Source organism: Chamaea fasciata, unplaced genomic scaffold, assembly GCF_029207755.1.
Source record: "Chamaea fasciata isolate MVZ Bird 193981 ecotype frontalis unplaced genomic scaffold, bChaFas1.0.hap1 SCAF_14, whole genome shotgun sequence".
NCBI classification, from domain to species: Eukaryota; Metazoa; Chordata; class Aves; order Passeriformes; family Sylviidae; genus Chamaea; species Chamaea fasciata.
In genome coordinates, this window is record NW_027094099.1 from 4,094,104 (window position 1) to 4,121,955 (window position 27,852).

General features: G+C 37.0%; 1 protein-coding gene across 4 annotated transcripts in view; it reads left to right on the forward strand.

Moving 5' to 3' along the window:
* Positions 1-27,852, forward strand: part of VPS13C (vacuolar protein sorting 13 homolog C) — a 74,303-nt gene that overhangs the window by 7,475 nt on the left and 38,976 nt on the right. For 3 of the 4 annotated variants that reach the window (XM_066196584.1, XM_066196581.1, XM_066196582.1), the window contains exons 6-40: positions 2,962-3,071; positions 3,914-3,973; positions 4,504-4,563; positions 5,258-5,338; positions 5,959-6,016; positions 6,311-6,438; positions 7,271-7,377; positions 8,029-8,200; positions 8,666-8,728; positions 9,283-9,418; positions 9,980-10,074; positions 10,685-10,827; positions 11,993-12,185; positions 12,329-12,443; positions 12,767-12,903; positions 13,608-13,734; positions 14,351-14,468; positions 14,810-14,939; positions 15,230-15,308; positions 16,013-16,152; positions 16,696-16,849; positions 17,264-17,340; positions 17,517-17,576; positions 18,928-19,081; positions 19,238-19,354; positions 20,340-20,443; positions 20,744-20,911; positions 21,668-21,972; positions 22,224-22,371; positions 23,066-23,174; positions 23,629-23,762; positions 24,066-24,222; positions 24,894-24,973; positions 25,779-25,838; positions 26,865-27,030. In XM_066196584.1, coding sequence (XP_066052681.1) covers positions 3,947-3,973; positions 4,504-4,563; positions 5,258-5,338; positions 5,959-6,016; positions 6,311-6,438; positions 7,271-7,377; positions 8,029-8,200; positions 8,666-8,728; positions 9,283-9,418; positions 9,980-10,074; positions 10,685-10,827; positions 11,993-12,185; positions 12,329-12,443; positions 12,767-12,903; positions 13,608-13,734; positions 14,351-14,468; positions 14,810-14,939; positions 15,230-15,308; positions 16,013-16,152; positions 16,696-16,849; positions 17,264-17,340; positions 17,517-17,576; positions 18,928-19,081; positions 19,238-19,354; positions 20,340-20,443; positions 20,744-20,911; positions 21,668-21,972; positions 22,224-22,371; positions 23,066-23,174; positions 23,629-23,762; positions 24,066-24,222; positions 24,894-24,973; positions 25,779-25,838; positions 26,865-27,030 — 4,102 coding nt within the window. In that variant the 5' untranslated portion in view covers positions 2,962-3,071; positions 3,914-3,946. Of the gene's footprint in view, positions 1-1,300; positions 1,367-2,961; positions 3,072-3,913; positions 3,974-4,503; positions 4,564-5,257; positions 5,339-5,958; positions 6,017-6,310; positions 6,439-7,270; positions 7,378-8,028; positions 8,201-8,665; positions 8,729-9,282; positions 9,419-9,979; positions 10,075-10,684; positions 10,828-11,992; positions 12,186-12,328; positions 12,444-12,766; positions 12,904-13,607; positions 13,735-14,350; positions 14,469-14,809; positions 14,940-15,229; positions 15,309-16,012; positions 16,153-16,695; positions 16,850-17,263; positions 17,341-17,516; positions 17,577-18,927; positions 19,082-19,237; positions 19,355-20,339; positions 20,444-20,743; positions 20,912-21,667; positions 21,973-22,223; positions 22,372-23,065; positions 23,175-23,628; positions 23,763-24,065; positions 24,223-24,893; positions 24,974-25,778; positions 25,839-26,864; positions 27,031-27,852 lie in introns of all 4 variants that reach the window. The other variant, XM_066196585.1, reaches the window with a different exon arrangement.

Below are 27,852 nucleotides of genomic sequence, written 5' to 3' on the forward strand. Positions count from 1 at the left end.
TAGCTCTTAGGAGTGTAATTACCCTTACTTAATGTGTCTGGGCTTAAGATAATGGAATTTCAGGCTGTCTTGAAACCATGGACAGGCAAAAGGAACTATAGCAGATTGAAGGCATTAGCATGCTTTCCCCTGCTTCTTTTTATTTGTATTGCTCTCAAGTTAGACAAGGAAACAGCTGCCCTTGAAATTCAGAGGAACTATTGCTATGTTGTACATGCTTTATTTTTAACTTCTGAAACCTGATTTTCAGAAATTTTCACTTGGGCAAAATTTCTTGCTTGAGCTGTTGTCTGAGCACAGGTTTAAAGTGAGCTTAAAAACACACATTTAGTTTCCCCATACTAGGGAATGTGGGTGAAAAGAAGGAATATCCTGTTTCCTTAGTTTTGTCATACATGGGAGTGAAAGCCTGAGACCTACACATTCAATCGTAAGAGAAGGAAGCTGTCCTTTTAAATAACCTTGATAAAGGATTACTTGTACTGTTAAAAGAAAGTATCCTATATAAAATGTTTCTGTTTGTCTAGTTTTTCCTTTTTGTTATTTATATAGTGAGCACCCTATCACCTTACCTGCAAGACAGGTTGGCGTCTTGGCAGGCAATTTCCCTCCTTTGTTTGAACAAATGATACCAAGTTGTTTGTTCCCTATGGTTAGGTTAGTACTGTTGTATTTGCTTCCTTCTTGCTTCAGTGGGGTACACCCTTCTCATGCTCCAACCCCATAAAGATAAGCGCCGGCAGCACTATTGCTGAGTTATTTTTACTTGGGTGGCCAGAGAGGGGGAAAGAAGCAAGGGAACTCACCATACTGGTTTTCTTCAGAATTGTGGAAAAGGATGAGCATCATTTAATTAAAGAAATGGTTGTGATTGTGTGGGTTGCAATATGTGTGTAAATAATGGAATTTAATTGCATGTGAAGCTTTTAGAATCATCATTTTTGTATGTCTTTTTTTGTGGTGACTGGATTTGTTCTTTCAGAGTGCTTTCATACCATTCTGTTGATTATCATGGGAATCCTATTGCTCTTTGGGTTTCCACGTACATCTATATCTTACCTTGAAAGTTATGTCCTTATATGGTGGAAGCCTCTTCTGGATTTTTCTTGTGCTATGAGAAGTAGCTGATTGTTTGCTTAACACAGCTGCAATTCTTGACAAGCTTTTAGTGAGACCTTCTAAGACATTATACTTTAAGACAAGCTAAACTTTCTTCCATATTTTCTTATGCTTTCCTACATTTCTGCTTTACTAACTTGATTTTTATCCTTTTTCCAAAAAATTGCTTGCATTGCAAAAGGACGTAAGCGTAAAAAGTACAAAAAGCATTTTAAGAGACCCTTTAGAGGTCGTGATCACTCAAAAGGTGGGTAAGAGTTACGGCTTTTAACTTTAAGTCTTCTTTTTGTTTTCTGTTTGGATTAGTTTTTCATAGCCTTGGCTGTCCATCCAATGAGACCTTTTTCCTACTGTTTGAAAGAGAGGATATCAATTGGAGAGAGCTCTTTTTGCTGTTTATCTGTTCTCTGGATTCAGTGAGGCTGAAGAGAATCCTTGTTTCTCTTTACTAGGATAGTTGTGCCTGTTCCTTCATCTTGAGCTCTCTGTAGCATTTACGGCAGAACTGTAAACTAGTGGCACTTCACTGTTACTGTTGGAAAAACTGCATGTCGAGTTATATCTGTTTGTCTGACTTTGTCAGATTCCAGTAACAGGTAAAGAAAACCTGGAACTGATGTTATAGCGGTAAAGAGTCTTTGTCATCACCTTACAGCTCTCTGTTCTAAAGAACTGGTTTAGTGCTATGACATATTTAAACAGGAATGAAATTGATGTTGAAATTGAGGTTGTTCCCCAAGAGGATAATCAGTGTCTGTAAACACCAAAGTGTGCAGGTTTTCAGCATTAGCATGTGTCTGAGAATGCGTTGCCGTGTCCCATGTGGTTGTATTGTTATGTATTTGGTCTTGGAGGAAGCTGCAGCTGTACACAGACTTGCAGTTGGAGAGAAAACCTTGTGGGGACCCGAGATAAGCTTTGCAAAGTAGCACACAAATTGCTGCTGGTACCTGCATCTGGCTGCAAAAATCTTCGTGGTTCCTTGCACTTAAAGGTCATGAAGCTTTGATAAGGATTTATGCCTTTTTTTAAAAATCATTTGATAGTAGGAGATGTGTGTTGCATGTAAAAGTGATGCAATGTTTCTGTTTCTTCTGATTCCTGACTAATTTTTTTTCAATTGAAATCAAATGCTCTTTTGACTAAAACTGTGTTATATCATGTTCAGTAGTGAATTCTTTTAATTTTTAAGCAGATTTCCTGAACCTCTGAAAGCTTTTAAAGAAAATTTTATATTCTTTTAGCAAGATGTACAAAGTTAGATACCTGTGTTGTTCACCGTGCATTGCATGTGTACAAAGTTAAAAACAGTTAAATAAGCCAAGTCAAAACCTGTAGTCCTTGCTTTTCTCTATAGCCATGACTATTTCTTCAGCTTGAGCCATCTGTAGCATTTCCAACAAAAATGTATTGAGGGATTGTAAATATTGCTCCTTGCCTTTGCATGTATTATTCAAGGGTATTTTGTGCTAAATTACTGTGTCTTACTCATTTGCTTCTTGAAACCCCTCACTGAGGGACTTTAAAGAGGGAACCTTTTATCTTGAAAGGAGTAAGCAGGAGTGTATTAGTCCTGAACTTGCTGTGAGCAAAACTGTTTTGACTGAAATTTAGGCATGTATTTTCTTGTGGTTAAGTTGTGCACAGGCAGCTAATACCACGTCCTCAGAATATGGATGTGCAGAAAAGGAAAAAAACACAAATATGTAATCTAGATAAGTAAAAACTAAGATGTTAATTTAGAGGAAAGATTAAAATTACATTGCTGTAGTTGTTGGTGTAATGAAATTCAAGATGCAATTATTACACTAAATACTGACTTTTAAAAAATTCTTGTTCTAGACAAACCAAAGGAGGAGAAGAAGGATACTTTCTTAGAAAAGCTTGCAACTCAAGTTATAAAAAATGTGCAAGTCAAAATCACAGGCATTCATGTTAAATACGAAGATGATGTAAGTAACTGGGACGTATATTGTCTTCATTTTAAATTGGACTTCAGCGCAGTTCTGATTCTCTAGTCCATAGCAAAACTGTATTTGCCACCTTGAAAAATTTACTGTGGTTTCTTCTGCACCTCTTCAAATAACTTGCCCCAGATATGACTGAAAGCCAAAAATATGGATATGTGAAACAGATGTTCTCTTTCCCTTTGTCCCGTGCTGCCTTGCTCACTAAATGTGGGCAGTGTCTGTTCTCGCACACTGCTGTGTGTAGTGGATGTCCAGTGTTTTTCAGTGTCCTGGGGAAGAGTCCAGAATGGCAGAAGCTGATGGGTTTACAGATGGATCTGAAGGCAAACTGTTAAAAACACTTAGTTGGTAAACAAGAATTTTGGTTTATGTGAACCAAACTGGTATTTCTAGTTTTACCTTCCTTTAGGAAAACAATTAAGCAGTTTGTTATGAGACAATTGAATTGAAAAGAAAAGCACTGGATAATAGGGTATTTCTCAGACCTTACTTTGGGACTGTTTTCAGAGACACTAAAGTTAAAGAGATCATAGAAGTGCATATCATAAAGTGTTGTAGCTGACTGAGACGTGATACTCTAATTCTTTTTTTCTGCATGATGATGTTAGAAACCAAAGAAGATTTTCAGTTTGAATTAAAGGCCTAAGTCTTTACACTACAGCCATATTAGTTTTGGCCTATCTTAGTGGGTTCCAGTAATATTTCAGTTAGATTAACCAAGCAAAGGAAGTTGCTCAGAACAGTTCAGGATTTCAGTCAACTTGAAAGGATACACCTGTCAGCAGCAAGAGAAATGAATACCTGTTATTTGTCTCTTTTTGTAGATCACAGACCCCCAGTGTCCGATTTCCTTGGGAATGACGTTGGGCGAGCTTAGTTTACTGGTAATGTGTGTGTGAATGCGTGTTCTTGTGTGTTCAGTTTGCCTGTCTTTGGAGTAGCAGAAAGGAAAAGTGGCAGTGTGCATACAGCTGGAAGTGGAGACTATCATACTGGCAGTTTGAGCAGGCAGAAGGGAAAAGGATTGAGGAACATCACACTTCCTGAGACTTGGTGATTTGTTCTAATGAACTCAGTGACCTTTGAAACTGGGTAGGTTATGTCCAGGTATAATAAATGAGGGCAAACATTGCACATGATGATCAAGAATTTGGTATTTTGTCAGGCCTTTTGAGAAATGGGGAGAGAAAATTTCAGCTGACCTCTCCTTGCCTTAGCTGTTAAGCATTTTGTGGGTAGGATGAGGAGTTGAATATCAAAATAAGAAAGTAAACTGACAGATTTTTGTATATGTTATCTTGATGTGTGTGTATGCAGAGAAACTGGATGCGTTTGTTGCTTGGAAGCATAGGATAAACCCACAAATGTGTTAGCTAAGATGCACAAAATTGCTTTTATCACTTTGAACTTTTAGACAACAAACGAGAACTGGACACCTTCTATTCTGAATGAAGCTGCGAAAATAATATACAAGGTAAGGTGTTTTGTGATTTTTTCTTCCACAAGTGAGGAAAGCAACTGCTCTTGGAGACTAGTAAACCTGGGGCTCTAAATAAAGCTGGAAAAAGAGTTTGCTTTTTGTATTCTCCTGTTTTTCTTTTTTTTCGATTTTGTTAAAGCACAAGTAGAGCTCAAATAACTGGTTTCATGTAAGGCATAAACTTAAACTCCATAGTTTAAATAATTTCTCTTAACTGTGAATGCCAATCCCCTCATTCAAAGAGGTTGTCAAATTGCCATTTCCTAATCTAATTTGTATTCCCTAGCATAATTGGGATTCTGGGAGCTAAGCAGTCTGTCTGTTCTCCTTGCCCACCTCCTGAACTACCCTCTGAGCCTGTGCAGAAAGAGGTCTAAGGAATTATAGGAACAATATAAGAAGGGTTTAATAGTCCTGCCTTCTTTATTAGGCCGAGTGCCAGTTTTGTGCACCCTCGCCCCTGTAATCCAGGGTCATGTTTAACAGATACGCATGAACATGTGCTTTAAGAACTTGCAATTCAATTATCATTTCAAAATAGTATTGTCAGATTAAATACATCTCGATGCTAAATTTGCTGTCTAGTCTGCTTTCATATGTTTTATGTTTACACAAATGGAAAGCTAAGCTCATAGAATGAGTTGAATACAGAGTATGCAGTTTGTTGCATGTTTTCTTTCCTGTGCAGCTTTTGTGCCTGGACAGCCTCAGTGCTTATTGGAACATAAACAGCAAAATGTATTACCATGACTCCCGTGAACAAATACTGGTAATGTATAAGAAAATGCATTAATTACTATATTCTCTGGCACTTATAGTATTCAAAACTACACCACACTGATTTCTGCCCCACTCCTCACACGGTCACTGTATTCAGGGTCATATGTTAATCCGTTGCACTATTGTCAGTACTATTTTGTGAACCTCATTTGCTATCAATCCCTATGGGGTTTAGACATGATATATTTTTGACCCATTATAAAGGTGTTCCGTGTGTCCTTGTGCAATATAACTTGTTTTCCTTTTTCTTTTATTCTCATCTTTTATGGATACCTTCCCCCCCCCCCCCCCCTTACCAAACTATGTACTTAACCCAGTGAGCTTGGTTCTGACATGAAAGATTGAACCAAAACTGTTAAGTGCTTAAAACCATCCAGTTATTAAGAACAGCCAAGTTCGTTTGGCATTGCCTATCTGTGGATGTTTTCCTCTTTTTTTTCTCTGAATTTCAATCTGAAGTGAAAACACAAATTTGCACACAGCTTGAATTGACAACTGCAAAAGTCTGCAAAATACACATGAACTTAAGTTGGTCTACTCTAAGTTTTGAGAGCTCTAAACAAGTAATGCTCTTCAGCAATTGTTGGACAGTATTGTATCCCTTTACAGGATCAGCTGAAAAGAGGAATTCCCTGTAATGGTAACCAGCCTGAAGACTATCAGTACAGTAAGTAAGCTGGGAATGAGTGAATTTTAGCTGTTCTGAGCATGTTAGTGTACAACAGCCTGACCTGATCCTGCAGGCATGGCCGTACTATCTTCATTTTAGAAAAAGCATAATATAATAGAACATATTAGGGCTTGAATGCTTTTTGGCTATTTTGGGGCTGTCTTAATTGTTGTTGGTAAGAATTGCATCCTGATGCTATGGGGATTGACCAGGCACGTTATCTATTGACCTGTTTGATCAATTACTTGTTATATTTAAGTAAAAATCCATCTCAATTTTTTTGTCTTCAAGTTTTCAGACCAGTGTCAGCCTCAGCAAGACTCTATATCAACCCATATGCAGAATTAGAACTGAAAACTCCTAAGATTGATTGTAATGTAGAAGTACAGAGAATTGTCATTGAATTCACTAAGCCACAGGCAAGTTGGTTTGGTATTTATCACCCATTTTGGATTGTGATGAACTATAGTGTTTTTTCGCTGGAAAACATTCTTCTTGTGTGCTCATATGCCTGTAGAATTTCTAAACTGTTTAGCAGTACTGTGGGGAAAATGTAGGATCTTTTCCCCTCTGTTTAACAGTCACTTCCTGGTGATTTTTTGTCACTCTTAGCTGTGGACCCTCTGAGAACCACTTGATCTGTATTCAGCCCTTCCAGTAGCATTCTTTTCACCTAGGGAATGCAATCATGAGTAGCCCTTATCTTATTAAACTGTAATCCAGTGTTATGACTGCAGAGTTGCCAAAGAACAAGCAGGGGTGGGAATGAATGAGTGTGCTGGCTTTGGCTTTTGGTTTGATAAGGAACTAATTTAGTTGGCTCCCCAGGAATTCTGTGTTCTCATTTATTCAGAGATACTTGCAATTAGTTGGCTAAAGAGCCTTTTAGACATCTGATCATTGTCTAAACATATATATAGAGAGTTCAGACCTGTACCACTAATGCAAAGGCATCTTTAAAATGAGGGAAACTGCATTGACGAATGAATATGATTGGTTGGAGAAAGCCTGACAGTTTGTGCTGAGCAGGCTGGTAAAACTACAAATTGTTGTTCTTGGGGGGATGCACGAGTTCCAAGTCGCGTCCTTTGAGAAGAATGGGTGCAGTTGGTCTCGGGTAATGAAAATGCATGGACGTACATTTCTGTGTAGTTTGAGGAATACTGAAGGCCACGGTATACCTGCAGTTTGAGCACTGCCTTGGAAACAAAACCTGAACCTCTGCTAAGACACTTGTTTTCCTGTGTTTAGTACCTCAGCATGATTGACCTGCTGGAGTCCATAGATTACATGGTTCGCAATGCACCCTACAGAAGATTTAGGCCAAATGTATCTCTCCATAAAAATGCCAGGGAATGGTAAGCTGTGTACATTCATGGATTCTTTGGGCAATGCTGGAGTCTTCTCCAGTCTCTTCGTTCTCCTTTGTGGTTAAAAGTAATTTTCAAACTAGATCACATGCTGATACAACTTTCACAGGGCTTTGCTTAGCCCTTGGGTTCAAGTGATAAAAGATCCAGTTGATGAAAATCTCGCTTGCTAAGCTCAAGTTCCCAAAATCTGAAACAAAATGCCAATGCTCTCACTAGAGGTTAAAATGTAGTTTTAGAAAGGCTTAAGAAACGACTTGGCAAGTGTTATACAAGGGAAATGTGTATGTCAACTGTAGGTTTTAAAGATTTGAACTGATAATGCTTTTTGTTGGCTTTTTTCAAAGTACTAACTGATATTGATGATCAAAGTGCTTAGGTGCACTTAATGCTGTAACAGCTCAAATTTGCAAACATGCAGAAGTCAGTAGTGAAGGTTTGTAGTTCTTCAGGCGCTAAATGCAAGCCCTCTGTCCATTTTTCAAAAGTGATGTTGAAAACATTAAAATTTTTATAAACCAAGTTACTCAAATCTCAAGTGGTGAGCAAAGTGTTTGCATACTCATAAACATCTGCAACCTGTAAGCTGTAATGCACGAATGAAATGGGAAATTGTTCACAAGTGTGGAATTGTTGTAGGTGGAAATACGCAGGTAACAGTGTTCTTGAAGTTCACATCAGAAGACATAGTCGAATGTGGTCATGGAGTAACATAAAACAGCACAGGCAGCTTCTGAAGAGTTACAAAAATGTGTACAAGAACAAGCTAACACAGAGTAAACTGTCAGAAGAAACACAGAGGCAAATCCAGGTATGAATCTTTTCTCTTTGGAGGAATTATGTTTTGGTCCCTCTATGAAATAATTCTTTAGATATAATTGAGAGTAATCCAGGTTGATGGTTTACAAGGGCACAAGACATCTTTGAAACTACCTTTTCAATCTGAAGTTCTGTGTAACCTGCTGGGGAAAACAAAATAAAATACTAGTAAAGGGCCATTTAAACCAATCTGTCTTAGGTTGAGGAATAATGAGCATGGATACATTTAATGAAGTTCAAGAGTAATCTAGTTCAGAAAAAGAAACGAGACTGCCTAACATTAATTTTGTCTTCTAGTGAACTTTGCAGCTGGGGGTGGGATATATCTGTGATAGAAATGAGCAGAGCTAGAAATAAATTGGAGGGTAAATATGAGGGAGCTGGTAGAAAATTTATAGTGGAGAGCATTTCTTAAATGTGTTTTAGCAGCAAATAATTTGGTCATACTTTTTTGTAGGACCTTGAAAGAAAACTTGACGTCTTCAATACAATCTTAGCAAGACAACAAGCGCAAGTTGAGGTAAAGAGTCATTTTTATTCAGTAATAGTGTAGCACTTCAAATAGGATGATTTTGTCATGATGGTATTTAAAAAAAATTGTGCTGATGGGTATGATAGTATAGGTAGTTTGGAAGACAAGTTTCCTGTCCTTCCAGGACAGGAGTAAATTGATTTCCAAACTGGAAACCAGTTAAAAAAAAAGTTCAAAAGTTTTAAATGGTGCCGGATTGGTCCTCAGATTTGTTACTACTAGGTTAAGGAATCTGCTAGATTTAAGGAATGTCATTGCTTTTTGTACTCTTTAAATACTTTCTTTTTGTATGGTTCCTACCTCTTTTAGTCTAAATGCTGGTGAAATTAAAGTAAATGCATGCACAGATACACAGAGACATGTACCTCACCCTGGTCCTCTTTTTGCCTGTGTCTAGTGAGTCAAAGAGTTCTTAATTCCTTGTTGCTGTCCTTCAGTTAAATGCATGTTTAACATGCATATATACATGGATTATTTACAGAAAAAGAGTACTACTATAAATTATGTATTTTGTCCAATTTGTTTTAATTTCTTGTTTGTAGACAATAAGATCAGGACAAAAATTACTGAAGAAGAAAAGCACTGAAGCAGAAAAGAAAAGTGGAGGATGGTTTGGTAGTTTCTGGGGTAAAAGAGAATCTAGGGTTAAAGAAGAGGAAGAATCACCTGTACCTGAAAGTAAGTGGAGATTGTAATGCACTAATGCCTAGAGAGATTTTACGTCTTCTTACAAATTAAAAAGAAAGTGACTGTATTTTTGCATCCTACTGTGCAGGAGAGGGTATGGCATAGGCAGTGCAATGCAGTATTGATCATTTTATGGGTCTGCTTACTGAATCTTGAGCTGGCAAATAAGGCATTCTTCTAAACTGGCCATAAGCTTTTCAGAATGCTGGTGAGGAGAATATGGCACTTATACCTATAGTGATAATTAGCAACAATAAGAATACTGTTTCTGGTGATTTGCTGTCTGGATCAGAGCTTTGATCTGCTAAAATTTCTGAAATCTATTTTCATCATGAGGAGCTATGGATACTTTTGTAATAAAAATTATATTGATTTCTGTGCTACATATGTACCACCATATATGAAGGAGCTTGTGTGAATTATTTTGCAATCTGGAATTTAGTGCAATATGAAGAATCCAATGGAATGTATCAGCACAGCTTAAGTAGTAGGAGGCAAATGTGAGGAAAAGTGGTAGTTATTTATTAAGGTGCACATTGTGTTGGTTTTTAGCTATTGATGAACTAATGACACCAGAGGAGAAAGCAAAACTTTTTACTGCTATTGGATATAGTGACAGCTCCCATCACCTTTCATTACCGAAGCAGGTAAGCAACCTATGGGATGGTTAAAAAAAACAAACCACACAACAAATTAAGTGTAAAGATGCCTTCAGCTCTCCTATTACCCTGAGGAAAGATGAAAGCTTCAAATTCAGGTAGGAAATATTATTAGGTTCTTCTGAAGTTTGTGATTGATGCAGTCATAAAATGGTACATATATTGGGGAATCACAACTCTCTTGGCAAGGCCAAGGCTTGGCATTTAGCAGTAAGAGCAACAAAGACATACAAGCTATATCTTTTAAAATGTAGTTGTTTAATGGGATTATAATGCTTTTGGTTGATCTAGTGAGTCCTCTACTGAATGTAGTTTAGCTATTCTTGCTTCAGGGTTTAAAAAAATTCCCTTAATGCTGAAAAGAGTGAGACTGTATTTGCTCTGCATTTGTTGAACTACACTGTTTTATGTTAAATAAATGACTGAAAAACATCGAATAAAGTAAAGACTCTGTACTTTGCTTTCTGCATAGAGATGAGTTTCTAATCTTAGTTGACTGGAAAAACTTAGACACACTTCAGTTTGTTAAAATGAGGAGTTCTGAAAAATTATTCTTATTGAGATGACTAATTTCAATTTCCTCTGTTCTTCTCACTAGTATGTTGCCCATGTTGTGACGCTGAAGCTGTTAAGCACTTCTCTTACGATTAAAGAAGACCAGAACGTGGCAGAAATTCTAAAAGTACAGATAATTGATCTGAGTACCAAAATATCACAGCGCCCAGGAGCACAAGCCATTAAGTAATTGGATTGGTATTTTCTATTTGTAGAAACATCTCTGCCCCTCCTCACCCCCCTCCCCAGTTTCTTAGCTTTCCTTGGGTAGTGCTTGTTGTATATTGCCTTGTCAATTTGTGGGCATTCTGTGACAGTACTCTGTTGTAGATAATATCATTTGGTAGATAACATAGAATGGAAGGAAGCAGGAAATTCTCTCTGCTAGTTTTCATGAACAGTGGCAACCTCCTTCTTGAATATAAGTGTCAAGGTGCTGAATATGACTTTTGGGAAGTGATAGCTAAGCCATGTGAAATGGTGTGGCCAACACACTCCAGCCAAGCTAGTGAATGTGTTACTCACTGCTTACAGAAATGAAAAATTACCTGTTTGTGCTGTAGGTCAGAGAATAAAATACTGAGACCTTCCTGTGTTCTAAGAGAAGGCACACCAGAAGTATTGAACAAAAATTACTGGATTACACGCTCAATGAATAAGATTTCCAGTGCCTGGAAAATGAATTTGTGCACTTTTTGCTTTCATTCGCAGTTCCTTCAGTTCAGGCTTCATATGTAAGGTCACCAGCTCAGTCACTGACTCCTGAAATATTTTTACTGAAAACCATTCTGAGGAATTTTCAAGGTGCAGCTTGAGTGCTGCACAGAAACAAGAAGAGCTTTGACATTATTTTACATAAATGCATGCCATGTAATTTAATTTGCAAGATTGAAGCAGTAGAACAGATAATCTTGCAAGTGTAGTGTTCCTGAAAAAAATGTAGTTCAGTTATCTCAATAGAGTCAGGCGTACGACGCTGATTATGACCAAATCTGTTGCCTCCCAAAGTCAGGGGTTTCCATGGTGGGAGGCACAGGCCCTGAAAGTCAGTTTCTTACGTAATAGGTACTTCTAAGGCTGAGTGAACCTGGTGTAATTTGGTTGTGTTCAATGTTTTTCTTCAAAGGTGTTTTCCTACAGACTCCTCTTAACACTATTGTCAGTGCAGTTCTCAGTACGAAATTCTCATTTGCACCAACAGAAGCCTGTAACTGCTTTTTAAATCCAGACACAATAGTAAACATTCCTACACTTTTTATTTATGTAACATAAATATTCTGCCTTTCTTTTCTCTTGCCACTGATTCTAACCCTTATCCAATTAAGGGTTTTTAACTATTTATCTTCTTTAGGGTTGAAGCAAAGCTTGAAAACTGGTATGTTACAGGCCTGAGACAAGAAAACATTGTGCCATCTCTTGTGGCCTCCATAGGAGATAGCAAATCTTCTCTGCTGAAGATTGAGTTTGATATTAACCCAGAGGACAGTACAGCTGACCAGAGCCTTACTATTGAATCACAGCCTGTGGAAATAAAATACGATGCAGTGAGTAGTAACCAAAACTCTCTGGTATTTCTTAGTCCTGTTTCTCTGCTTTTATTCTCTTGGCTCTGCCCAGATCTGATTTTTGAGTTCTTGTTGAGTAACTTATATGTATAATGCTAATTTTTTTTTTTTTTTTTTTAAAGAGAACAATAAATGCAATGGTAGAATTCTTTCAGACAAGTAAGGGAATGGATCTTGAAAGATTAACAACTGCCACATTAATGAAACTGGAAGAAATCAAGGAAAGAACTGCTACAGGTAAGATAGTAACAAATCTCAGTGAAGGTGAACCCTTAAAATGTTTCCATATGATTACCCAAACTCTTGGCTTATGTTTTGATTGATGACCAATTAGTGGGATTGGGATTTTTCCTTGAGTTGGTGCCCTCATGTCTGCTGGGATAGAGATTTAGTAAAAGTTTTGTGGGAAGGAGCATTGAGTTTGGTAAGAAATCTGTAGAATGCTATGAAAGTTTTGATTCAAGAGGCTTTATCTTTCATATAATGTCTTTTTGTATGCTGTCGCAGTTGTTTCACTTGTGAATAGCATTTACATTTCCATGTCCTTTCCTTTCTTTAAGGATTAGTTCATATTATTGAAATGCGGAAAGTCCTTGACCTGAAGGTTAATCTGAAACCTTCCTACCTCGTGATTCCACAGACTGGTTTCTACCATGAAAATTCAGATTTGCTGATTTTGGATTTTGGTACATTTCAGGTATATAAATGGCTTCTCTTATAAAGCTCAGGGGGAGCAAATATTCTCTTTTAACATAGCTGTTGTCTGGAACCATCTTGCTTTCAGAAGTCAGGGTGATCATCTGTGTCAAAGTATTTTTAACTTACCATATTTCTAGCCAAGTAGATTTGGGTCAGCAGTTTGATCAGAGTTGTTAGGGTATCTTTGACATACTTGTACTAGTTAACCCTCCCCAGGAAACATGTTATAGTCATGATTGAAATACTTCATCATTTAGTATCTTTCATTTCTTCAGCAGAATATATGAACTTTTGTTTCCTTTTTTGTAAAATGATGGCCTTTTATTAATAAAAGAGAATGTCATTTTTTCTCTTGAAGTTTGAAAATTAATTCCCTTGTTTCTATAAAATTGCAATCATTTAACTTGATCTAATGACCGATTAAATACGTATTTTAGTGGTAGTCCATAAGTAAAAATATAGACTAACAATGTCTTGTGTCCTACTGAAAGTATCTTTTGCGTAGCTTGACTTTAGTGGATTGATAGAAGTAACAACAAAAAAATGTACTTAGCAAGAATAAGTGAAATGATTTAATGTATTTTCTCTGTAAGAGTCCAAATGTCAATTATTAACCCCTATGAATCATCTTTTCATCTTCACTAGAATGAATAGCACCTCCGTTTTAAAGACTTAACTTTATTTTGTTTGTTGTGTGTTTAGCTGAACAGCATAAATCAAGGCAGTAGTGAAGCTTCTAACTTTTCATCTTTAGAGGAGATTATGGACAAAGCCTATGACAAATTTGATGTGAAAATTAAAAATGTGCAACTTCTTTTTGGAAGAACAGGTAACAGAACAACATAGCTGCTGTTTATGTAAAGGATTGTCAAAGGCTCCCTGTAATAAATGAATATGTTTTTCAAAGAAAAAAATACAAGCTAAAATCAGTAGTTAATGAACAGATAGGCTATAATACACATTGGGTGCCAAACTTTAAAAAAAATTGATTAGTTTCTGTTCAAACAGCTGCTCAGTTTTTGTTTGGACTTGTGCATCACTTTGATGGTAGCAATGAATGTAAATGAATAGAACTGTTTTGTTTTCCATCATGTGCAGGAAAAACACACCTAAAATTTGCCTTAGTTCTTCACTTAAGTTTGTGTAATCAACAGAGTGCTAGGTTGCTGTTCTCTCTTTCCTCTGTCTATCCATTTGTTTTTCTAGGGGTCCATGTAGATAAATCTTCTAGTGTAGAATTGGCCTTAGTGCTGCTAAGGCAGTAGTGTTCACAAGTGGGATTAAAAGCTCTTAAAATACTTGACCTAAGTTGTTTTAGGTTTCTTTCGTTGGTGAGTGGGTTTTTTTACCATTGTAGTGATGCCATTTGATTATTTTAATGATGTCTTAATTCAAGCAATTGGCAAGTGATTTTTTTTTCATCTAAATTTACTGACCGTTTTCAGGTGAAGACTGGAAGAAGGCTCGTTTTCAGCATCCATCAACTTTGCACATTCTGCAGCCTATGGATATTCATGTACAGTTGGCAAAATCAATGGTGGAAAGAGATTCCAGGATGGCAAAGTAATATATTAATGTTGAAAAGACTCGTTTAGTATTACTTTCTACTTAGAGAAAAGAGAGCTGTGTTTTACCTAAAGATTCAGTTGCACTTTGTAATTTGTAGCTATTAACTGAGAAACCAAAATAGGTTACTACTGTTGGCAAAATCTTTTTTGGCTAGTGGTTCCCTGAACCCTTTGCTGGTAACTAACTACTGCTTAAGTCCAGGCCCTGTTTTAATGCAGAATCCCTGGCTTTACTGTGATGTGGTCTTTATATAGGAGTTTCCATACTGGTAAGATTTAAATGAAAAATTCGTATCTTTTTGTCTAGAAGTTTAATCAGTTGGTTTTTTTTTTAAGGTTTAAAGTGTCAGGGGGACTTCCTTTGGTGCATGTCAGACTCTCTGACCAGAAAATGAAGTCAATCTTTGATCTGATTGATAGCATTCCACTTCCTCAGAAGTCATCTATGTCAGTTCCAAGCACAAAGGTAAGCTGACTATCACTAAAAAAATGTTGAAAATCCCCAAACAAGTGAAAAAACATTACTAGTGTCTTCTCTGACTTGGCATCAGAACATTCTGGGCTTCCTCAAACTTACAGTGGAGCCTTTGTCATTGTCCTGCTGGTTTTAATGTAAGTATTGGCAGAGTTGACCTTGCCAGAGAATGTGGGGGAGGCATTGTGGAACATTCATCATCAGTAAAAAACATGAACATACCAAGTTAAATAAACTATAAAATACTGTGTTGGTTATTTTTCTCTTTTCTTTCCCTCCAGGTACCAGCTATTCCCACAATTCCTATTGTTGGTAAAGGGTTACTTAGTACACCGCAGTTGTTAGCAGAAATAGTGTCAGGTAAGAAGCTACAGATGTATCTTTGTAAAGGTAGCAGGCATAACTTAGGGAATACCTAATATTTCCATGCTGTTGTTGATGTTAAAACATGTAAGGACAGCAGAAATGAGCATGATGGGTCATATCTACCGTCAAGTGCATAAGGAGATTTGATTAAGATGCTGATGTTACCTCAGACTAATAAACTTGCTTTTTCTTAGAAGGAAATCCATTATTTTTAAAATTAATCTTATGCATAAGCAGCCTCTTCAAATGAGTGAACTGTAAATACCAACTGTATAGGTTGCTCTGACTGTTTTGCATTAGCAAAGCTCTCCTTTTTCTGAAAAGGCAGAACTAGAATAACGTATTACTGAGAAATTACTGTATTGACACTCAAGTTGAGCACACTGTTCTAGAGAAAAAAATCCTATAGTGAAACCTGGAAACTTGTTTCCTGGAGCTTCTCTTATTATTACTTTCTTATGTGTTCCTGAATGTCTGATGATGCCTTTAGACTCTAATCCTGTCCTTAACAGGGCTTTAGTTTTATTCACTTCTCATCCAGTGGGTAAATGAGCAGTATAGATCTAAAGTGTATTTTGTCAGGTTAGATTTAAAGTGATCATGCTGTTAAAAAAGCAATTGGAATGGGAAAGAGAGGGTGGGATATTTAGTCCTGTTTCTGGAAAAAGTTTACTGAGGCAGTAATTTCACTTCTGTAGACTCTGAAGACGAGTATTTTGATTTTGAGGAAAGCTCTGAACCAACTGAAAGTTCAGTAATTAAAGGAGAAGAAATAAGAAAAGAGGAGCCTGCTCAGGAGGAACTGATAAATCTTCAGCTGAAGTTTGAAATTAAAGAAGTATGTCTGTAATTCTGTTTTCCCCTACCTAAAGAGTACTTTAAAAAGAATCCAATATTCATTTACCCAGTGTTCTCCAGATTAGTGCATGCAGGACCATAATCACCAAGTAAAAAAACTCTCATGTATACTCATACCTATTATTTCTATGCATATGAGAGATTTGTTGTCTGTATGTGATGCATATAAATAAAACATGATGCATACTTACTGATGTATTAAAAAAAAGGAGAATAAAAGTCCCTTATTGGAGTATTTTTAGTAGAAAAAATTAGTACCAACTCATAATTAGGAGGTAGGAATTCTGCACTGGAGAAACAAAGTCAGTACCCAGGCAGATCTCTTGCATATTTTTTGTATTTATATATTTCACCATCAAACAATCACTTCCCCTTTCTATTTTATACTCTCAAATCTGTAATAAAAGCAAGGCTTCCAACAAAGCGGGAGGGACACTCATCTTGCACTTTTTCTGTTGTTGGTTTAAATAGTGAAAATACTGCACGTGAAAGGATGGCATAACTGTATTTCTTGTTCATCCAGGTTTTAGTCGAACTCACCAGACAAAAGAAAATTGAGGAAACAGTACTTGTATTTGATGTAATGCATCTTGGGACAGAAGCTACTGTCAAAACCTATAATTTAGCAGCTGTATCTTATTTGAAGAAAATAAGCTTGGATTACTATGGAATTGGAGGTAACAAGCAATGGCAGAGAAGTGGACTTGTGTGTGTGTGTGTGTGTAGCATTTAGTGAGAACTCTCCTGTGCCTTGTGCTCACTGAAATGCAAATATATTTCCAGTTTCCCAGTTAATGTACAGCTGTCCATTGGCAGTGCTTGTGCCACTGATAACAGCTGATAAGCTCTGGACTCTCACCATAATTATTCTGGGATAAATAAATGGCTTAGAGCTCAGTCTTTGGATGGAGAAGGGTTTTGCCATTTTGGACTTAGCAAAGAGAAACCAGTGACTCGTATTTAGTGGTGCAGTGTATTTTAACAAATGCTACTGAAAGTTAATCCCTACCTTCAAGGTGCAAATTCTTCGGTTCTCTGAAAGAACAGAAATGAACCGAATTCTTCTCTTTTTTTCATGTGGTGTTTTACAGGTAAAAAAGCACCCATTCATCTGATTAGTTCCTCAGACAAGCCTGGCCTAGACCTTCTGAAGGTGGAATATGTCAAGGTATACAGAAAGCTTTTAAAAATTGTTTTTAAAGCATTTCTGCATATTCTTAATATATAGTCTAAATATAGTCCTAAATCTACTATTCAGAGCTAGTTGGATTATTTTGTATCTTCTGAAGAGGACAGTGACTGGTTGAAATTAATATTAACATTCTTGCAAATCATTATTTTCAGGCTGACAGAAATGGGCCACAGTTTCAGACAATTTTTGACAACACTGAACAGATGATTCAAGTGAGTGTTTTCAGATTTTATTGCTTATTTTCTTTCGGTTTGCTTGCTCAGAACAGAGGCATTATGGAGAGTTGTTTGGCTTTTGTGTTTTCCTGCCTCCAGCAGGAGATTTTGGGAGTTAAAACATCCTTGAAAATTTTTAAACCACTTAAGAGCGGAATGTTTGTCTGTAGAACTGCTGAAAAAGTGTCTGTGTAGCTCATGTAGATGAAATTCAAACTGCTGTAAGAATGTACCTTCTCATGCATCAGGGATCATGACATTCAGGGGCCCAGTATAGGAAACTGGGAAACTATGGTGGAGTCACAAAATCTTTCCCTTTCATGTAAAGTAATCTGTATTGTGAGTGCCATGTATTCAGCTCTCTGCTGGCTATCTTTTTATAAGAAGTCTATATCCGTGTCTGAGTGGTGTGTTTTTGTTTTGGTTTGTTTTTTTTTTGTTTTTTACTAATAGTGTATTTTTGAGTCAGATTTTAGTCTATTGAAAAAGACTGACTTGAGGCATTCTTGAAATAAAGTACAAAGGATGGTGTTTTCTGTGATAGGTCCTTTCTCCTCTTTATACCTTTATGACATTATTTTGCCTGCCTTATTTTAGTGTGAAGACTGAAATATTTCACTTGTTACTTAATAGTTTTAGAGCGTCTATAGATTTCATCTGAGAGCTTTAGTTACTGAAATCTTTTTTGCCACAAAGCAGTTCCTGAAGCTGCAGCAGGAGGTAGATGAGAGTTCTAAAACTCCAGTGCTGCTGAGTTAACTGTCTTCATACTATGGGCTAGCGCTAATATTAAGAGAACTCAATTTTCTGTCCATCATCTCGAGTTGCTGTTGCCTTGCAGCTCTTCAATGGGACTTCCTTGCCTGGAAGAATTGTATTTGGGCTCTAGTTCCAGTTTTAAGTACATTTAAGTGGACAACTTTTATTACACTACACAGCAGGAACTTAGCTTTTGGACTCCTTGGTGGATTTATTGAGGAATACCCATATTCTAAATATCTACATGTCAGCCACCTGCCATTTACCCATGCCGGTAATGCTGTTATTGCAGGAGCATTCAAGCCCTAGGCTGTGTTTGGCAAAATTGATTTTGTATCACTGGTTTTGTACTGAGGAAGTTATGGGTTTGCAGTTAGAGCTGTAAGAGCTGGGTTGTTGCTAGGTTTCCTTTGTTTTCTAAGCTTGCCTCCTTTTTACTTTACAGAAAGCTTTTTCCATTATGATCTGTTGCTGGCCAGACATACAGCTTTTCTGTTTCTAAGGAATGGTTCTGTTGCATTGGGTGCTTTTACACCTCTTAACACTTTTAAGTTACTTCTGATCATGTGGAGTCTCATGTTTTCAACAGGTAACTTTTTCATCATTGAACCTCCTGTTACATACAGAGGCCCTTATGTCTGCTGTCAGTTTTCTAACAGCTGTTAGTCCATCAGGCAGTGAAAGAAGTGGAGAGACAGCATCCAGAGGAGAAAAGCAAGAAGATGACTCTAGTTTGAAGAAAGGTACAGTTGTGATTATCCAGATTATGGTTCTAGAAGGATGTGTTGCATGCTGGCAAAGAAAATCCAGAGAAATGTGATTAGCTTTGTAGAAATAAAGATGAAAGTGAAAATATGACTTGGAGGTACCTTGAAAATCCCACCTTCTCTTATTTCTAGTGTCTAAACCTTCCAAGGATAAGGATGTGTTTGACTTCAAGCTTTTTGCCAAGCTGGATGCCTTCTGTTTAAATATTTGTGATGCAAAAAAGAACATTGCAGAGATCAAGATACAAGGTATTGAATTCTTTGTTAGAAGTAACTGCTCTGGTACTTTGGTTTCAAAGCAACTGCTCTTAATTGAACTAAAAAATAAGGTGTAAATGTGCAGCGTCTGTTTTTATGTGTTTGTTTATTTATTATTGCTGTCTGTGCAAAAATGGCTTGTAGTCTTGTTTTCAAATTCAGCCTTAAGTCTGTCATAATGTTTTGGCTTCCAGCTAGAAAGATGTGCGATGTTATTACTCAGATAATTAGGTTCATCCTTTGAAGGAGTTTGATTATGGGTGGCTTTTCATGTTGTATGAAGTGTTGGATATTTTTATGGTATACCATGAAGTTATTTAGGATAAATAATTATGTAGGATAAAAAAAGCCTTCAAAATGTTTTCTTTAGTTTTTAATCCTAGGGGTTTGTTTCAGTTCCTTGTTTTGGTTTTGTGTTCTTGGTTCAATACTGTGTTTTGGTTTTGTGTTCTTATTAATACCCCTTTTAAGGTTTATTAATAATTCATTGGGGGAGTTTCACTTCTGACTGACTTTAACTGCCATCCTCATAGTTGCCAGCACCCTTATGAATATTTAGGAATGTGTGATATGCAAGATTAGTACTGCAGTTCATAAAGTCTTTTGCTTGTGTTCATCTCTAAATCATAGAATGTATTCACACAAGATTCTGGATACAAAAGTATTGTATTCAGGTAGTTCAGTGTAGTAACATCTTTTCTGATAGAAAATCTCAGTGCACAAACTCAATAGCTTGCTTATTAAGAAGTGGATTATTGAGTATTTTTCTATGAATAGTTACTCAGTTGTTTCCAGAGATGATTGCTACTGAGATAATACCTGTCTTAGGAGTATTTCTATTTTGTTCTGGTTGAAGCTGTAGTACAGTGGTTCTTAAAGCTTAGTAACTTTTCCCTACTTCCTCTGCTGGTGTCCCCACCCTGAAAATAACTGTTACTTCTGCTGTGCAAGACTGTTTCTATTTTTTACTTTGCAGGTCTTGACTCATCTCTTTGCCTTCAGCCAAGTCACACTGTATTCTTTGCCCGACTTAAAGACATAGTTGTCACAGATGTTGATTCAAGGACCCTTCATAAAAAAGTACTCAACTACAAGATTTTAACTTTTACTTGATTCTTGGTTAGTTTGATGTGTGTAAAAGTGAAATGTAATACACATTCTACTCTTCTAAAAGTATTTGATTTGTTGTGAAGAAGTATTTTCAGATAAGATGCATCATAAAGAATAATTCTCATATTACAAGAATGGATGTCTGAAAGGATTAGAAAAACTAGTAATCTAACTTGTAATCTGATAGGCTGATGGCATCTTTAGTTCTTTGTGTTAAGTGCCTTTGTAGAAGCTGCTGATGGCTGGTGGGTGCTGTTTCTGTCTTTCTAGGCTGTGTCTATAGTGGGAGATGAAGTTTTCAGTTTCAATCTGACATTGAATCCTCATGCTACTGAGGGAGAAGCCTACACTGACATGTCAAAAGTGGATGGAACTGTATGTTTGAAAGTTGGCTGCATCCAGCTGGTGTACCTTCACAAATTCCTCATGTCTCTCTTGGTGAGTCTTATTTCCCTTTGTATGCTTCTGCAGCATTCTCAGATCAGTCTTTTGGGCTCTGTCCTCAGTACAAGTGGTAGGCTTCACTTTCTGAAAGAGAAGGGATGGCTTTAATTTTTCCTGTGTACTATTAAAAACTTTGGTAAGTAACTGGTTTAAATTTCAGTTGGGTCACTTCCCACCCTCAGCTTGGGAAAAAGAGAAGAACTTGGTGCTATTGAGATCATTTAGGGGTTTTATGTTTGCTGCCCTTTCCGCCCTAGGAAAACTCTGAGTTCTTGCAAACATATCAGAGCTAACACTAGAGACAAACCCTTCTGCAAGGTAGGCGTCATGATGCCTGCACATTAACCAGTGTAAATATCAGTGTGTTTGAGTACCCTAAGGATAGCCTTTGCAACAAAGCACAGTGGGCTTTCTCTCATTCAATAGGTTCTTTAGTAGGAATTCAGTAGTATTCAAAGAGGGCAAGAGGGGCTTTCAAAATTGCGTCCTAAAAGTTAATGAGCTAAGGAGCCTTGTAGCTAAGGGAAGAAGGAGAACTAGAGATGAATTTAAAATAAGTGGGTTGCACTGGTTAGTATTTCTTTGACTCTGTATTAGAAGTCATGACAGAAGTTCCTCAGTAGTCTTTTCCTGTGGAAAATTCAACAGAGTAAGTAGCATAATTGGTGGATGATCATGTAAAATGAGAAAGTAACCTAGAGTAAAAACTGTTTACAGACGTTTTTCCTTTCTCTTCAACTGCTTTTCTAGACCTTCTTGAACAACTTCCAGACAGCCAAGGAGACACTGAGTGCTGCTACAGTCCAGGCTGCAGAAAAGGCTGCTACCAGTGTGAAAGACCTGGCCCAAAGGAGTTTCCGCCTTGCGATGGACATTCACTTGAAAGCACCAGTTATAGTTATTCCCCAGTCCTCCATTTCCCCCAATGCAATAGTAATAGATCTTGGCTTGATTAAGGTTCAGAACCAGTTTGTCTTGGTGTCCTCAGAAGGCAGTTCACTCCCTCCAGTCATTGACAAGATGGACGTGCAGCTGACAAAGCTGAAACTGTCGAGGTACAGTGACTAATACTCTGTAGAACATTATTGTTCTTGCCTAGAAACCATGGTTGGTGCTAGTGTCAAATATTTGGTATTAACATGCTAGCCTGTTGTCTTAGAGAAGTTAGATCAGTAATAAAATCAGAAACTGTTCTGCTTAGGAAAGTATTTGGTGCTACGTTTGAGATTTTAAGGTTTTTGAAAATCTAACGTGTGACTTCTAACTTCCCAACTGTTTTCTTTTTTTTTCCTTTCTGTGTTTCAAGGATCACTTTGGAGACAGATTTGTCACATCCAGATATTGAGATACTTCACCCTATTAATTTAAGCCTGTCCGTGAAACGGAATCTCTCTGCAGCTTGGTTTCACAAGTTACCAGTGTTGGAGGTCACAGGGTATCTGGATACAATGAATGTGAGTCTTGTGGAGAGGTGGTGATGTTACTTAACTGTGAGAGCAGCTCTTACTGTTATTTCTGGACACAGAGGGGCAACAAGCTGCAGATTTTTAGTCGGTGTGGGGTGGATTTCAGCAACGTAACAGATGAGTGTAGTGGTTTGAAAGGATCATGTAAATGGTTTTGTGTCCAGTTCTCTGAGCAAGAATTTTTTAAAGTTTTGGGGTTGTTTGTTTTTTTTTTTTTTTTTTTTAAATGGAATTTTCTTGAGATAGAGGAGTTTAAATTAATGCAAATATTTGCTTTATTAACTCTAGCTTCCTACTTTCCTATCTCCCTTGAGTAGGATACTTGTTTTTTGTGGCATTTATGTACTGCGAAAAAAAAGTACCAGGGCCATTTTTGGGTGAAACTGAAATTAAAATATCATGAAGGGCCATGTCATTGACAGGCATGTATTCAAAGCATAGGTACATTAAATGCTGCAGTGTGTATTGATACAGCACTGGAGGTCAAAACCTTTAATCTCTTAAGACTTTTAAAATAAGTGGTTAAAAGAATTTAATTTTCTTACTGAAGGGATGATTCTGCTGACAAAATAACTGTAAATAAGCGCTCTTCTTGCAGGAAACATTGTTCTGCTTTGTTGGCAGGTGATAAGTTTAAGGAACAATGTGTTTTTCCTGAGAATTGTGATCTGCAACTTTTCAGGTTGTGTTAAGTCAAGAGGATTTGAATGTCTTTCTCAAAGTATTGACGGAAAACCTGGGTGAAGCAGAAGAAACTCAAACGGATGCAAAATCAGTAGTGCAAAAGGAAGGTCAGAGATGGAATTTGTTTGTCATGAATACTAAGTGTGTTTGCTTTCAGGAGTAAGGAAAAGCATTTATTATCTGGAAAGCAAGTTTAGGTCTGAGAGTATGGTGATAAGCTGAGTGTAAGTGATAAACTCTTCTTTTTAATTTTGCAAGGACAGTGTTCATGCTTAGATACTTCAAAAAACTGGAAACATTACAAGACAGAATTTGATAATTGTGTTAGCCAAGTTGTCAAGGAACTAACAAGGTATTGAGATTTTAGAGTCATCTTGTTGCCAGAACATATTTCTATTTCCTTTTTCATGCTCTGAAGTTAAAGGCTCTTCTTATGGTAATGTTGCTAGCTTACCTTAGGTGAATGTAATCCATCTAAATGAATAAAAGATTTGGATGTGTTTCTTAAGCTAAACTAATGGTAGCGATTTCAAAAGTTAAGCAATGTATTGAATGTTCCAGGTAAAGTGAAAGAACTGGAGAGATCAGTTTTGATACGGGATAAGTGTGTTCCAGAAGGAATGCTGTCTGAAAAGAGAAAAATAACAGTAAACGAAGATGCAATCAATATGCTACTTAATTTTGAAATCAAAGAGGTATGTATCCATCTGTACAACTTACTCTACCTGAACCAGCACTCATCTGTTTCTTAGAAGTAGTGGACTATAAAGTCCATTTTAACAGTTTGACTTGGCAACAAAAAGAAGACAAACAAGAGGAACAGAGCAGGGGCCAGGGGAAATCTGTAGCAAATTGGTCTTAGAGGGTCTTTCTGTAAAAATGCAAAATGTCTAGATTAATACTATGTTTCACATTTAGCTGAGGAGGTAACACCTGCTTATAATTGCCTGCCATGTCTAAACTGAAATACTGAACTTATTTCCCTTTCCATATTCAAGGTTGTAATAACCTTGATGAAGCAGGTTCAGAAGGAGAGATATCCATTGCATATTCTAACTGTGCTACAGCTTGGAACCAAAACCAAAATTAGAAATCATGAATTGGCTGCAGCAGCATATCTGAAAAAAATTACAATGAGATGCAATGAAATTTATGGTAAGTCTTCTAGACAACTTATACAGTCAGTAGAGTGTTTGCAATTGGATTTATAGCCAGAGGATAACATGTCCTAAATCAATAATGAGAGGGGGAAAAGAGTAATTTAGATGGAATTAATCTGTTTTACCTGATACCAAGTTTTACTGCCATTTCTAGAGTTAATGTATTTGAGTGAGTTGCATATTTTGAGCAGGAATGGTGTTTCTGATAAGTATTCCAGCTGTTCAGTGTGTTTTGATGAGTTTTTGATTCTGTGCTTTATGACCAGTCCTGGCAGCATTGGAAATGCTTCCTTGGTTGGTCAGGTAACAATTCAAACTGACAGCGAAGGCAGAACTGAAATAGCCATTTATCCAAAGTACAAAAGTAAGGGTTTGAGTGTGAAAACATGAAGGTAGGAGTGCAAAGAACTTTCAGTTTTGATCTTGTTTCAAGAGCTAGATAAGTTAATCTTTACTAGTTTAATTTAAAATAAAGTGAATATAACATTTCACAAGATAATGCTTCATGTGCAGCTTCTTCGTAAAAAAAATAGCTGTTTACTTTCACTCTTTCAGCAAGAATAGTATCTAATCAGTATGTAATAGAGAATTAGCATGGAGACATTGCATAGGTGGTGTAAAGCTTGTGAGTGGAAACACTTCACATTCTTATTTCTTTGTTTGCAGACTCAAAAGGAGATCCTCTTTGCATTCTGAATTCCTCAAGTGAGACAGATGAACATCTTTTGAAAATGGAATATATTAAGGTTTCAATACATTTTCAGTAAAATTACATGGGGAGTAAAGTAAGGCTTCCATACTTAGCCTGTAGATTTGTATCTAAAACTTACCCAGGCCTTCTCCTGTATACCTGGTTTTCAATTTGGCATTTCATTTAAGTCTCCACTGCTTCCATATAGTGCTTGCTTCATAAGTCAATGCTCTCACTGAAATCTGTGTGGCAAGACAAACCTTAGTTTGTGTTCTGTGTGCGCAGCACAAATGAGGACCTTTGTGACACTTAACAGGTGTGATGGTCTTTGCCTGTGTAAGTCAAGAGTGACTCTACAGGTGATAAAACTCACAATTGAAGAGTGATATGTTGGTAGCTTAAAAAAGGCCTTCAAAAATTGCATGAATGCCTGGGAATCTGATAGGTTGTAGAACCAGTGGGCTCCTCAATACTCTTATCTGGAATGGCATCATTTGCATAGTGAAAAATAAATTAATTTGTACTAGCAAAGTAGTAAATGTAAATTGACCCACTTTAAATAGATTCTGTATGAGAGAAAGTTTTGTAACTAGCTAGCTGAATTTTGGCAAAATATGTGCTATGAAATGTCCCTGAGCAGAGCATTGTGAGTACCCCATTCTGGTTTTCTTGCTAGTGCCTTATTTGAAGAACTTGTTTGTTGAGGCTTCATCACTTTCCTTTTCTTTTGCAATTGGAATAATCCTTGTGTGTGGGATAAGTTTAGATAATTCAGTTAATAAAATTATTCATAATGATTATTAATTACTGGCTTATTCAATAGAGATTGACTGTGTCCCTTTTTTTTTCTTTCCCTTTAGGCTGATCCTGATGGACCAGACTTTGTCACTACTTACCAAAGCACCAAACAAATCATAAATGTAAGTTATGGATGTATTTAATTTTTTTTTAAACTTTTCAAATCATAGCAGCTGTATTAGTTGCTCCCTTTTTTCTTCTCATTGATGAGGAAAAAAAAAAAAGAAACAAAACCAACCCAAAACCAAAGCCCTGACTCTCATCATTAAAACTTACTGCTTTGTATTTAACTACTTCAAAGACAAATCCAGGTAGATAAAAGGATTTTTAATGGAAGTATTTATTGTATTCATTTTTTAAGCTAAAAACTATATTCTTTTGCTAGTTAGAAAAATGTCTAATTGATTTTAGCTGAGGCCTTTAGCATGTGTTTTGTTTCTGGAGTGATACAGTTAGCAGAGAGAGATACCAAGGCCTTGTGTTTCTGAGCTTGTAACAGTAACAGTGAAATTGAGATGTGAGCTGAAATGACCAAGTAGCATTCTCAGGGGTCTTGAGTGCAATTAGTCCTTGCACTTCTCCTGAAAGCAACTATTCATGAGTAATTTTCCATGGCATCAGTGACTTCTGAAATAAGGGTGCCATTCTGCTTTTAAAATGTTTCCTTTAAAAGAGTAGTGGTGTGTTGAGCTGCTTCTTGATGGCCTTTTGTGGAAGAAGTGACTGATGCTGGATTTCAGTAATACTGCAAGGAGTAGGTGCTGCCCACATGTTGTTGTACCGTATCTACTAAAATATCTTCATACGTGGTTCTGAAGTTGCCGACCAAAGTGCTGAATGAAATGCCACGAAATGAAATGCAGCAGAACTAAAGAGAGTGTCCTGAAAAGGCATAACCACATGCGGCATCAATTTTTAGATTGGCACGTTTCCTCTTTAGCTGTTTTAAGCTTCCCTTCCCTGGCGCCCTCATCTATTCTGGAGCTCCTGGAGTGTGAGGTTGAAGGGGATGGAGAGAGAAGAGTCAAATACTTGTGAAATTGAGCAAGAGGCTTTTCCCCTTCATCCTATAACAGAAACTCTGAGTTGTTATGGTATAAACTGCTACTAAATAATAATATTACTTTGTCTCCTTGCCTTTGTTTTAGGTCATCTTTTCCTGTTTGGATATAGTGCTTCACACAGAGGCTTTGCTTTCCATCATGGGTTTCCTCACCTTCAGTGTTCCATCAGGTGGTCTTCCCAGTACTGATAAATCATCAGACCACAAGCCTCAAATGAAAGAACAGGAAAAAGGAAGTGCTCTTAGACCAGGTAGTGTCATATTAGAAAGGCTGTACTTTTGTTGTTTAATAGCATCTCACCTTCAGTAGCAAAGGATATTATTTCATATGAAAGCATCGCAGTATGTTTGGTGAAAAACAAAGGATGCACAACTGTAAATGGGGAGAAAATAATCTTATTAAAAAAAGAAGCAGACATTTTTCCTGTTGCTTAGTTTTACAAATTCTCCTTGCTCAATATAACTTCCCTGGGTAGATTCATTTTTTGGAATAAATGATGCTGCAGTGTAAAGCCTTTCTAGAGGTTTAGTGTCACAACCATGTAGCTTTCCAATGTGAGGGCTCCAAAGAGTGCTTACATTGCTGAAAATAAATGCTCCTCTGGGGCAGCAGAGAGAAGTTCTGAACTGCAGGGGTGGTGTATTTATTTTAATTACAGGTCTCTGTAACCTTGAAAGAGTAAGAGTTTTTACACGGAAGCTCCTGAATGTTTTGTCAGGTCTGGTGTTCTTGATTCTTGTGCTTGTAGTGTTGTTTGTGAAATTCAAGGTTTTCTAATCCTAAAACTGTTGGGATTGAGTCCAGTGGCTCTTACATTTTGTGTTTGTACAGTGTTGCTGCAGCTAATATGCCTAAATTGGCTTTGCTACTTGACACAGAGGAGCATTTCTCATGTGAGAGTGTTTCAAATAATGTAGTGTATACTGCATTCAGCAACTGATGCATGAAAAGTAGGTATTAATGAGGAGAGAAGACATCATCTGGATGGCTTTTTGCCTATGTTGGTTGGTGGCAGTTCATGTGCCTGAAGGAAACTGTTAATAAATTACTTTTTCACATTTTGACTAAGGAT